Source organism: Pongo pygmaeus, chromosome 5, assembly GCF_028885625.2.
Source record: "Pongo pygmaeus isolate AG05252 chromosome 5, NHGRI_mPonPyg2-v2.0_pri, whole genome shotgun sequence".
Taxonomy (NCBI): domain Eukaryota; kingdom Metazoa; phylum Chordata; class Mammalia; order Primates; family Hominidae; genus Pongo; species Pongo pygmaeus.
Window position 1 is genome coordinate 55,833,533 of NC_072378.2, and position 13,728 is coordinate 55,847,260.

General features: G+C 32.5%; 1 protein-coding gene across 2 annotated transcripts in view; it reads left to right on the forward strand.

Moving 5' to 3' along the window:
* Positions 1-13,728, forward strand: part of HCRTR2 (hypocretin receptor 2) — a 254,837-nt gene that overhangs the window by 219,038 nt on the left and 22,071 nt on the right. For both annotated transcript variants that reach the window (XM_054492660.2, XM_063665690.1), the window contains exons 4-5: positions 4,934-5,177; positions 13,595-13,710. In XM_054492660.2, the coding sequence (XP_054348635.1) occupies positions 4,934-5,177; positions 13,595-13,710 (360 nt within the window). The remainder of the gene's footprint in view (positions 1-4,933; positions 5,178-13,594; positions 13,711-13,728) is intronic.

Genomic DNA, 13,728 nt, shown 5'->3' on the forward strand with positions numbered 1-13,728 from the left:
TCAGCCTGCTGAAAATCATGAATGGATTACAAAACGAACAGTAGCACATTTTTTTGTGTGTGAGGAAATAGTACATGGGACAATAGAGAAAAATATTCTCATAGACAAAAACTTAGTAAGAAATGAGTGGCTCTGGTGGTGTTTGCATACAGGCACTAGGAAAATAATACATTTCAGATAATTCTAATATTTCATTATCCCTGTGATACTTCCAGAAAGCCTTTTACCTCTCTCGGTTTCAATAACTACCCAGGAGAATATTTTGAGGATTCTCTTAAGTTTTGGGATGGCTGCAGTTGCCCAGAATCTTCAACTGACTGGTAACATTTCATGTTCTCTCTGTGAACCAGAAGATTCCCTGGTGGGAAGTGAAGTGATAAGGGCAGGTGCAGTCATGTGCTAATGCTATCTTTCTGCAGAGCAGGCATCTCAGAGTTTCCTGTGAGTATTTGCATTAGAGGACAGAATGGAAGCAGCATAACCAGTGAGTGATGCAGAGCATGGGTATCTCTTATAATCACTTACAGTCCTCTTTCACACAGCAGAGCTACTTAACAAGTCCTACAGTCCAAGGAACATCCTCATCTCTGGAAGGATTCTGTCTGCCTCTCTGCACACAGTGTCCAATCTAATCAATTCCTTAGCTGATCCTCTATAGAGCAAGGGAAAAAACTACCGGGTAACCACATGATGCAAAAGACTAGATCCATTTGTTACCCCATCCAACATTACTTCTTGATGGAAAGGTGTAAATGCACCAAGAGATTGGTGCATGGGTAAAACTAGTACCTCCAAATTCTTCATATTTATTGCCTCATTTTTCATAGAATGTTCCCAAATGCAATGAACAGTGCCAGTGGGCAATAAACATATAATTTAAATTTGAGCAGTTTTTCTCCCTAGTTGTGACATTCTGAAACTAATGACTTATATCCCTGATATGATATTTATGTCTTACTGAATATTTAAAAACACATTACATCATGCCCAGCCACATTTTAAAGTTATTTGGTTGCATTTTAGATTATTTGGACATTTATTAATTTGCTATAATTTATATGTTCTTTTTCTTCTAAATACAATACAGCCTTTAGATTTATGAGTGATATGCTGTAACAGATTGGCAAATGCACAAAAATCTTAAAAGTCTCACAAATGTTATAAAGCTTAGCTGAATAATTAAAATGACTCTTTTGTATCTTTAATAATTGCATAACTCCAAGACCATTAACAAGTATTCAGCTATTTGCTGAATAATTATCATATATTTCACTTCTCTTCCAACAATGACAAGAGCATTGGTTACTTTTTCAGAATGATTTTTTTTTAACTGCAGAAGACGCGCTACACAGAAAATGCCAGAAAAAAAAGAAGCCAAGTGAGATGTGGGAGGTGGGCAATGGGTGGTCAGACAAGCTCCCTCTCTTTCAGTCATACTTTGCAACCTTTTTACCTATTAGTGCTTATCATCCAAATCTGTGATTTGGCAAAATTTTCATTTCTCCTTATAGTGAATCTTTAAGATACCTTTGCCATATCTATTTGCTAGTATAAAACAGTGGACTTCTCTACTAAAGGAAATCCCCAAACATTATCCTCTGCGAAGAGTGCCCATAGTATAGGTCAAAGACCAAGTACCTGAAGGCGGAAGAAAGTTCCCATTATCTCACTCCACTTCATTCTCAACATTCATAATCCACACTAGATTCATTTCTCAAATGACTTACTATTCGACTGACTTGAGCTAATATCAGAATCCAAATGAAAAAGACACCCAGAAGTGCACTCTTAGAAGTTAAAAGCAACAACAAAACTTTCACTTATAATTACTCTTGATAAAATGCAATTTTAAATCAACTCCAAGAAATCTTATACATTGCACATAATTGTATATTAATGTGTTAAATGCACAAGCAAATACAGTAGTTCAAACAATGAATATTAGCTCACTGATTGTCAAGGGTTCATTCAATGGATTGGTTCATTCTACTGTTAGATAAATCACACTAGCATATTCCTCCGTTTTCTGTGTGACGAAGGGCAGTGCTCCCTGGGTCACTATTGGCACTGGTTGTCAGTCTTTCAAGTGAAATGATATGAATTGAATATTATGACCTAATGGCATTAGGAAACACTAGAAATGACATTGATATTTGAACCATGCTATATCTATCCCATTTATCTATGTTGATTAAATTAATGGATTATAAATTACTAAATCTTGATGAACACTTTGTACTTCTAATTGCTAGAGAGGATTGATATATCTTTAGCCCAGAAGCTATGAAAAGGCGACTGTGCAAATCTATGCAACCATAGTTCTATTCCCAGGTTAGCAATGTTATTGAGGGGCCCTAGGTGCTTAACTTATTTGCAGAGAAGGAATGGAGGTTGTAGAGAATAAGGTGAGATTGGTTTGAGAAAGAGAGTTGAAGGTACCCTAAGGTAGCACTAAGAAATTTCTAGGAGTCACTAATCAACTTAATCCCATTCTCATAGAGTCCAGCCCTTTAAAATTACACTTAAAATGAAATTAGCCTCCAATAATTTAGCAAAGATTAGGCTTTCACTTGTAATTTCTGCGAATATTCTTCTCTGAAAAGTAATCTGTTCCAATTAAAATATAGAACTTCAGACTCAAGAATGAAAGATAAAACTAATAGTATCATCATTGTTATTATTATAATCATAAGTAATAGCAAACACACAGCACTTATATGCCAGCCCTGGAATAGACATTTTCATCTTAACTAACTGTCCATACAATTCCATGGTTAGGTACTATTAATCGTCCACATTTTACAGATGAGAAAACTGAGGAATGGAGAGTTTAAATAATCTCCCTAAGATCACTCCGTAAGTCAGATGGGATTCATGCCCAGAAAGCCTGGTTGCAGACTTGATTCCAACTATACTCTTCTGCCTCTCCCATAGAGAAACAAAAGAATCATACTTGATAAGAATCTTATCCTGTTGATTTCCTTCATTTAGCACACACACACACACACACACACACACACAACACACCACACACAACACACACATTAGGCCCAAAGCTGTAAAGTGAGTGACTCAATAGTGTGCAGCAAGCTGATTAGAGAGAGAGAACAGATAGTTCATCCTGACAGCCCAGAGACTTTCTGCACTGTTGCACTGGATCTTAGATCTCTTTCACTCATTTGTACCTATAATCAACATATCAACAAGAAAGGTTCTCATGTAAAAGACAGAGATATCTACCCTTTTCACATATTATGAGATCAATATAACCAGGACGGAAAAATAGAAGAAGATGACTGGACTACATCTACTGTCTTCAATTAAGGCTCACCACTATTAATGGATTAACAAATATTTGTTTTAAAGACACATGCAAGTATATGTTCACTGAAGCACTATTCACAATAACAAAAATGTGGAATCAACCTAAATGCCCATCAATGATAGACTGGATAAAGAAAATGTGGAACATATACACCATGGAATACTATGCAGCCATAAAAAAGAATGAGATCATGTCCTTTGCAGCAACATGAAAGGTGCTGGAGGCCATTATCCTTAGCAAACAAATGCAGGAACAGAAAAGCAAATACCACATGTTCTCATTTATAACCGGGAGCTAAATGATGAGAACACATGGACATAAAGGGTAACAACATGCACTGGGGCCTTTCAGAGGGTAGAGGGTGGGAGGAGGGAGAGGATCAGAAAAAACAACCAGTGGATACTTGGCTTAATACCTGGGTGATGAAATAATCTGTACAACAAACACCCATGACAGACATTTACCTAGGTAACAAACCTGCTCATGTACCCCTGAAATTAAAATAGAAGTTAAAAACAAAATATTTCTTAAATGCATAATGGATATCAAATATTGTATCAGATATTGGGGACACAGTTGTGAAAAAAACAGAAGCAGTCCCTCCTACCATGGAGCTTTGTTCCAATAGAGAAAACAGATGATAACTAAGCAAATTAAGCAAATAATTTACTACATTACACATGCTGAAAGGAAAATAAATAACAATCTGTAAAAACATGTAAAAGAAATCAAAAGTCTTTTTAAAGGGAGAGGGGATTCTGAGAGTGATATCAGAATCAATATTTCATCCAGTATAAGAAAGCACATTGAACATAATTACATTAACTAATCATGTGGATATAGGCATTTTTAACATGATTTTTTTTGTTGTTATTTCCTTAAAGTGCCAAGTTAAAGAATGATTTGTGGCATTGTTATTCATATAAAAATTTTGACTGGGTGAACTTACCTAGTTTTTGGAATCACATTGACTAGGCTAGCAGTGAGCAAACTGTCGTAAGGAGATCCGCATACAGAATTCTCTTTTAACATGACTCGTAACTTTCCTTGGGTGCTACATGTTGAAAATGTACTGATGTACAAATAGCCCTTATTATTTGAAAATATGAAATAAGCTACCCATAATTAAAAAATGTTAATTAAATATAATTTCAATCAAATTTCTATGTGATAATTTAAAAAAAAAGACATTATTCTTTATAAGTGAGGCTTTTCCAGTTTGAACTAAACATATGTGTTTTTTTTTTTCTATATGAGGGTATGATTTCTTCCAATCAATGGAAAAGTTACGGGATAAAATAATTACAGTAATTATTTAAAGAATGCCATATTATAAATTAAGACATTTGGAATAAAAAAAGATTGCAAAGTTTTCATCATACCTTTTCATGTTTAACAATAAATTTACATTTAAAAGTATATTTCTAATATTTTATTTTTGTGATATAATTTCTTTTTAAATAGAAAGCACTTGCATGGATTGTTTATTTTTGGCAACTTTGAATTTGCTTATATGTTGTGACTACCTTTCTCATATAGGAAATATATTAAGAGTAATTCTTTTAACAGCTGGTGCTTCTCTATTACTATGATTTTTCTTGTCTCCAGACCGTGTCAGTGTCTGTGTCTGTCCTCACACTGAGCTGTATCGCCTTGGATCGGTGGTATGCAATCTGTCACCCTTTGATGTTTAAGAGCACAGCAAAGCGGGCCCGTAACAGCATTGTCATCATCTGGATTGTCTCCTGCATTATAATGATTCCTCAGGCCATCGTCATGGAGTGCAGCACCATGCTCCCAGGCTTAGCCAATAAAACCACCCTCTTTACGGTGTGTGATGAGCGCTGGGGTGGTAAGTACCTTATGGCCCATCAACTGACACTTATATTACAGCAGCAAATTGAAAATTGGATTAGCATAGCCATTGTAAAGCTGGGCTTATATATTTTATTGACATTTGTGAATACAGTTTTGCAAGAGCACCAAAACCAACTTGAATTTCAAAACAATTTCACAGAATAACCCTACCTATCTGAATCCTTTGGAAATGTTATCTATTATTTTCTCATTTTCATATCTTTCAGATAGGAAATGAAAGGAGATTATTCTACAATTCAGATTTGTTTATTTTTCTTAAACTCCTTAAACAAAAAGCAATATGGAATACAAATCCAATTATGTATTCTGGAATGATACACGATTTATAAGATGGTTCAACACTGTGTTGTCTAGTGTCAGGGTCCCTAATGGGCTTCAAATACAACTGAATTTTTTCATTTTAAGACCATGTCCTGGATCACATGGTCCTGGGAACATGGCCAGAGTCAGCATGTGGTTCTCTAAGTCAAATAATCCAAATTTGTTTTCTCTATTCATAATACATTCAGTTGCTGAGTTTTGCTACTCGCATAATTATTATCCAGTTTAAGAATTATATTAATTATGAATCAATCTGGTTTCCCATCTGACAAGTATGATGTGAAATTTAAACAATCAGATTTGAAGGCTTTATGTTTCTTTGGTTAGAAATTGTTAGAGTCAGTCTGAGGTTTTTGTGTAACAGTGAGAAAACTGCTATCAACACCTGGTGCTAGCACAAATCTGGGCACAGGAAAGAATGACAGAAAATAAAATAACCCTGCATTTCAGCATAGCATGCACTGATTCCAATATATCACATGAAATATATATTTAAAAAAAAACAATCTGACCTCTTCTAGGTACGTATACTAAAATGGCTGATATTTAGAGAATTCATATGTTAAAATTGTTTTTTATTAGAAAGATGTATCAAAACAAGCAGTGCACACCAGGGATTGGTTAAGGATAATATTCTTAAATATTGTAATCTTTGAATTTCTGTTATTTTCTACCTTGGTGTTTGTACTAGAACACCGAAAGGAAAAAAAGCCAATCACTGATACATTAGGCATATACTACAGGATATATCTACAGCAAGATAATATTTAAGAGAGTCTGGGATTATTTCATATATTGTTGTAAGACCTATAATAACTAAAATTTTATAATTTGCTTTATCTATTACCCCAAATATCAAATATCTGTCTTTTATTGAGATTTACTTTTTCTTTTTAACATTCCAACTTTTTTTGCTGTATTTTTCTCTATATCATTTTCAGTTTTTTCCGATTTTTCAAATTAATAGTGCAGACAAAAACAAAATCAATGGAAATTTCCAAAATGGTAGGAATATTTATGAAGGGTCTTATGTCCCATTCATTTAATGCTCAAACACCACCTTGAGAACTTAGTATATGTCAGGCATTGTGCCCACCTGGAGAGAAACAGACTCTGCTTACGGGAGCACACTCTATATAATAAGGCTCAAAGGCCAATGAACAAATTTTTATAGGGTAATCAATATTTTAATATATTTATATACAAAATGCTGAGAACACAAATGAGAGAACAAACTCAGTTCTGGCCATTTGAACAAAAGTTTACAGAGGAGCTGCTAACATTCCAGCAGATCATTAAAGATAAGCAAAAATTCTCCAGACTGAGAAGAGGGAAAAGGATGTCCAGAAAGCAAGAAAATCCACATCATGGATACTACATTACAAAGCAGAAGGAAATTGAGTCAGCAGTTGTAGTTTCTGGAACATAGGGGCAGCTAGTGTAAATAATTGAGTTTTGAAAGAAGATGGGTTGGGGACTGACTGTGACATGTCTCTTATATGATCCTTTTACACTGATTTATATTTAGAAAGCCTAAAAAGGTCTTTCTCAGAATCCTGTATTAAATTCGAAACTAAATTTAGCCCTAGAAAGATTATATTATTTTTTCAAGATTATGAAGCAAATAGGTACATTTAAATCTAAAGCTTCCAACTCCTAAGTTGAGATTCCTTAAGTTTTATAGAGATTGCAATTAGATAAAATATAAAAATATTTTTCAATATGTGTCAGCAGTATTTTCTCTAATATTCTGGCAATTAGTTTCACTTATATGTTTATGGGTTGCTTTTATAAGCTTTTCTTTTTTCAATGTTTCCCTGAATAATCAAGTAACAGTAACCTCCACGAACAAAAAGATTGCAAAGTCATGGATTCCTGTTCAGTTATTATGATTAAGTAAATAGATGTATGATTTTTAAATTACCTCTGAGTGGTAAATATAAATACATAAAACTCATCTCTACTCTGATATTTTATTACATAACTCTAGCAAGGACATTTTCATTAAAAAAAAAGGAAACAATTGTTGAATATGTAAAAATCTAAACTTAGCCTTCAGAAGTCATTTAAGACAACTATTTGAAGGTGATTTTATAATAGCCTATAATTAAATGCTTATAAAGACTAAAATTAAGTATTATTGGACTGAATTGATTAGCTACAAAATCCAACTTAATTAAATCTATACACTCATTTAAATATTAAATGAAATTGCTAAGAATATTTTTAAGAAAAAACAATTCAAGGCAGATTTTTATCTTTTTTATTAGACGTTTATTATGATGATTTCTACATAGCATGTAAAATCATTGTTCATGTAAACTATTTATAAGTCCATGTTCAACTTACAATGTTAAACCTTTGTATATGTGTGATTGTCACAACTTTTTAAAAAACCATAGGAAATTATATTTTACAGTGTCATCTCTCTAAATTCAAACATTTTTAAAGGCCAACTGTCATTTAGCCTGATTTTTAAAACTATTGTAAAATATCTTCTATTTGAGATTAATTCATAATCTGTGTTTCTTATCTTTATTCTAAGTTAAATCAATAATGTAGTTATAAAAGTAGAGAGTAGTATCATAATTATCCTACAACCAATGTGGCAGTGGAAAAAAATTTGGAAAAGCAATTTGGTCAGTTGATACATATCTATCAAATAACTTTTGGAAAAGTTCTGTAAATGCTGTTTTACTCATGGTGCAAAATAACTGAGAACTCTGTCTAACTAAAATATTTACCAGAAATATGTAATTATATATGGATAAATGATTTCTAAAACTAATTATATTCATTATTGCCTATTACTTCTTCATAAAAAGAACCATAAGCTATGATTTCTGGCAGACACACACAACACTCAAGAACATATAAATAATGTAAATACTTATTTTAATAATCTTTAAAATATACATTTGTATGTGTTTACTGTTTGCTTCAGTCACATCATTTCATACTTCTAAAATTATTAAATTAACCCAGAATTTCTTGCTTGCTTCATTTGTAAATGCGTAGTTCTACAGGAAAGATCCTATAGAAAGAAATTCTTTGCTGGGTGTGGTGGCTCAAGCCTGTAATCCCAGCACTTTGGGAGGCCGAGATGGGCGGGTCATGAGGTCAGGAGTTCGAGACCAGCCTGGCCAAAATGGTGAAACCCCATCTCTACTGAAAACACAAAAATTAGCTAGGCATGGTCGTGGGCGCCTGTAATTCCAGCTACTTGGGAAGCTGAGGCAGGAGAATTGCTTGAAACCGAAAGGTGGAGGTTGCAGTGAGCCAAGATCACGGCACTGCACTCCAGCCTGGGCAAAAGAGCGAGGCCCCGTCTTCAAAAAGAAAGAAAATAACTCTTTTTATACACTCAATCAAAGTTATATTTTCTTCACTATTCATTCATCCAGTGTTTAATTAGCATGTACCCTTGGTCAATTGTTCTGGACACTGGAAATTAGTAACATCTCTCTTTTTGAATATTACTGACAAATTGTTCTTTGGTAGGCTAAAAAAAATGGAAACGTTTTTACAGTCAAAGTAATTATGGCATCTGGCCTATTATGAGGTTTGAAAGCATATAAATATGTGTATATGTCTATCAATGGGAAGATTTATTAAACATATTTATTAGGGAGAAGATAGTAAAACATATTAAAGATTCAGGTAAACTTAATGAACCCCTCAACTTTGAAAAGACATTCCAAGTTGAATATTGGGAAATTATATTTAATTTATTGTTCATTCAATTCCTGATAAGTGTACCATGAAAGAGGAATGTTTCTAGTTTCTAGATAATTAAGATAACATGCTGGCTGAATAATGAACCTCAAGTCATCTGAGAGAAATTAAGTTTTGCCTGTCAAATATACGATATAACTCTTTAATCTCTGATTTCAAAGACTAAAGATCCACATTTGTTCCTTATTAGTTAGTTTCATATGTATATAATTTATTTAGATTGTGCTTATTCGTTAGTTGAGTAAAAACAGTAATTTTTAATGATTATCAATATTTAAAACTTTTTAAATTAAAGTAATGCTTATGTGAAACAAATTTTGTGTAGCTATATTCTAGGCTATATACGAATGTCTTAAATACATTGAAGACATTGCTTATGAAGTACAGAAAGACTTCAAAGATGTTCTCATCACACATAATTTAAAATTTCAATGGCATATCTGAGTTTTTAATCAGCTCAGACTATCATGTTTCCCTAGTTATCTATTATAATCTCCTTATTCAAATAAGCTATCCTACCCTGGAAGTATAATTTTGCTTGATCTTTTTTCCATATCAGTGTTTATTATCATAATGTGCATTTAGCAGTCAATTACATATTTTTTCTAATTATTCATAAATATACCAACCACATAGGAGCTTTTACTACCATCTATTCAAAACGCTAAACTGTTATCACAGTGATGCTATCCATAGCTGCAGTGAAAAAAATTTTCCTGTCAAATCTGCTTTCCTCTATCCACTCAATTTGTCTTATACAGACAACAGGGCTTCACAGGTAAGTAAGCTTCAAAGTTATATAGATTTTTTAACGAGGAAAGCTCGTGTAACACTTCTTTAAAACAAATAAAAGTTCAAAGCCTCTTAGGTGCCTGGGAAGTGCTGAGGTCACTTTCAGATTCCTTTGAAATTGGCCCACCAAATGCTGTGTAGGCTGTGGTACTTCAAAGGGAAAGACTGTTTGTTATTCCTCCAGTCAGAATGCTTGAATGTTATCACTTTTTACATAACTGACCTGCTTTACAGGATCAACTTGAAAGAAAGTTAGAAACTGATGAGGTAGGTGAGTGCTACGTGGGCCAGAGAGTAGCTAAAAATGACACCTCAAATTGGTCTCTTAGACCTGCCAACACATGAATCCTACTGACCCCGCTGAAGATTGCAGCGGATAAAGACATCTAAACCAAAAGAGAAGATGGGTTTAGAAGGAAGAATATGGAGAAAATTAGACTCAAACTCAACTGCATCTGAAAGACATCCTATGGAAATAAGATTGTGGAAGATATTAAACTCATAAGTATGTTAAAATATATTCAGCAAGAATCAAATGCATGATTGTTCAAAAAATATTATCTATTATTATGACAATCATCATGCTTACTATTGATTAATCCTGACTGTAAACTGCCCTTATCACAAATCTGATCACATAACCAAGCTTTCATGCTTCTACATCCCCTTTATGAAGTAATGAAAAGAATAAAATGCATGGAGGTAATAGCATTATTCCTCAACAATACTATGGGACAAACCCCCTTGTCAATAGAAAAGTCAAAATAAAGTATGTAAATTTTAGAAGAAAAACAAAACAGCTCTGTTGTGTTAGCATTCAATTAGAATTATAATGAGTTAATTACATTTAATATCTATGGAATCTATGCAAGATATATTGCTTCCTGTTTTACATTGCAGTAAAAGTAGGTAGACCATTATGATATATTCGAATACTAGTACAAAAATATCTTCTAAAATCTACAGGGAACTCAAACAAATCAGGAAGAAAAAATGCAAACAATCCTATCAAAAGTTGGCTAAGAACATGAATAGACAATTCTCAAAAGAAGGTATACAAATAGCCAACAAGCATATGAAAAAATGTTCAGTATCACTAACAATCAGGGAAATGCAAATCAAAATCGCAATGCAATACCACTTTTTATTTTTTATTTTTAATATTTTTTTGATGGAGCCTCGCACTGTCGCGCAGGCTGGAGTGCAGTGGCGTGATCTCAGCTCTCTGCAACCTCCGCCTCCCGAGTTCAAACGATTCTCCTGCCTTGGTCTCCCAAAGTGCTGGGATTACAGGCATGAGCCGCTGTGCCTGGCCAATACTACCTTACTCTTACAAGAATGGCCATAATCAAAAAGCCAAAAAATAATGGACATTGGAATGAATGTGGTGGAGAGGGAACACTTTACACTGCTGGTGGGAATGTAAACTAGTACAACAACTATGGAAAACAGTGTGGAGATTCCTTAAAGAACTAAAAGTAGATCTACTATTTGATCCATCAGTCTCCCTACTCTGGTAGCTACCCAGAGGAAAATAAGCCATTATACTAAAAAGATACTTGCACATGCATGTTTACAGCAGCACAATTCGCAAATGGAAAAGTGTAGAACCAGCCCAAATGCCCATCAATCAATGAGGGAATTAAAAAAATGTGGTATGTATATACCATGGAATACTACTTAGCCATAAAAAGGAATGAAATAATGGCATTCCCAGCAACCTGGAGGGATTTGGAGACCATTATTCTAAGTGAAGTAATTCAGGAATGGAAAACCAAACAATGTATGTTCTCACTCATAAGTGGGAGGATGCAAAGGCATAAGAATGATAAAATGGACTTCAGGTACTCAGGGGAAAGTGTGGGAGAGGGGGTGAAGGATAAAAGACCACAGATTGGGTAAAGTGTACACTGCATGGGTGATGGATGCACCAAAATCTCAGAAATCACCACTGAAGATTCATGTAACCAAACACCACCTGTTCCCCCAAAACCTGTTGGAATAAAAAATTAAAAAAATACATACATAAATAAATTCAGATTCCCAACATAATATATAAATATATATGATATATGATATATGATATATAACGTTATATATCATATATATGATATATAATGTTATATATCATATATATGATATATTACATTATATATCATATATATGATATATTATATATGATATCTGCTGTATCATATATAATATATGATATATAATATATATTATATGTTATATATAATATATCATATATTATATGTTATATATTATATGTTGTATATAATATTACATATAAATACCTATTAATATATAATATTATATTATATCTAAGTATATAATATATAATTTATTATATATTATATATTTATATATAAATAAAATATGTAATATATAATTTATTATATATTATATATTTATATATAAATAAAATATGTAATATATAATATATGAATATTATATCTAATATTAATATACAATATATAAATTTATAAATATATAATATATAATGATTATATATTATATATAAAATATATATTATGTAGGGAATCTGAATTTATTTATGTATTTATGTATATATATAAAGTAGGGAATATATATATATGTATTAGGTAGGGAATACATATACATCTTCTAGAGCATTTACAAAGTTAGTAATCAATATAATTTAGAAAAGCTAAAATATTAAACCACAATGCCATGAAGTGATTAATCGACTTGTTCTTAAGTGGCTAATCTGTGATGTGTATCATTTGTGTACATAGGATTAATTATAAATAAAATATTACTACCGTCTAGAGGTGTTTATGCTTAATAAGTGAGAAAATATTCATATTGGATTGGAGAAAATTAATGTTATAAAGCCTTAAAATTCTCATTTTTATTAAAAGTATATACATGTATTTTTAATAAAAGCATACACACACCACAGACATACTATGCTTAAAGAGCAATTTTGTATATGTTCCAATAAGTCAACAAAAAGAATCATTGTCAAATTTTTCTTGTATTTAGTTTTCAAAATTTTTTTCACATTTGTATTTGGAGCTACAACTGAGAATAGCCTCCCATTTCTCAGGGAACTTACATTCTAATAAGGAACAACCAACTGAGTTTATATTTTCTTCCCATTTTAACCAAAGCATTAGTTTTTAGGTTTTCATTGATTCATGTCCCTTTTTGTAAATAAAAATTTAGAACAACCCAAATTAATTTTGTTAATTAGCCAGATGTAATCAAGTCAAATAAAGGGCCTTTTAATAACTGAACACTTGACTTTGGGTAGCACAAATTAAGAAATAGCTAATTCTTATTTTTCTGAGTACATTAAGTGAAATTACGACTTCACATTTGGCATGTGTATACCCATATACTGAGTAAAATCAGTTGTTAAATATTATGAATTATTTTTCCCCTTTGCATATATAACATGACAATGAAATAATATAAAAGGTAAATATGCACTTGGAAGAAAAGCATTGACATGTATCTTTTTAAAAAGTCCACCAATTGTAACGTAAGGTTTTGTTGTTTTGACTTTCATCCTAGGTGAAATTTATCCCAAGATGTACCACATCTGTTTCTTTCTGGTGACATACATGGCACCACTGTGTCTTATGGTGTTGGCTTATCTGCAAATATTTCGCAAACTCTGGTGTCGACAGGTATATAGTTTCAAATAT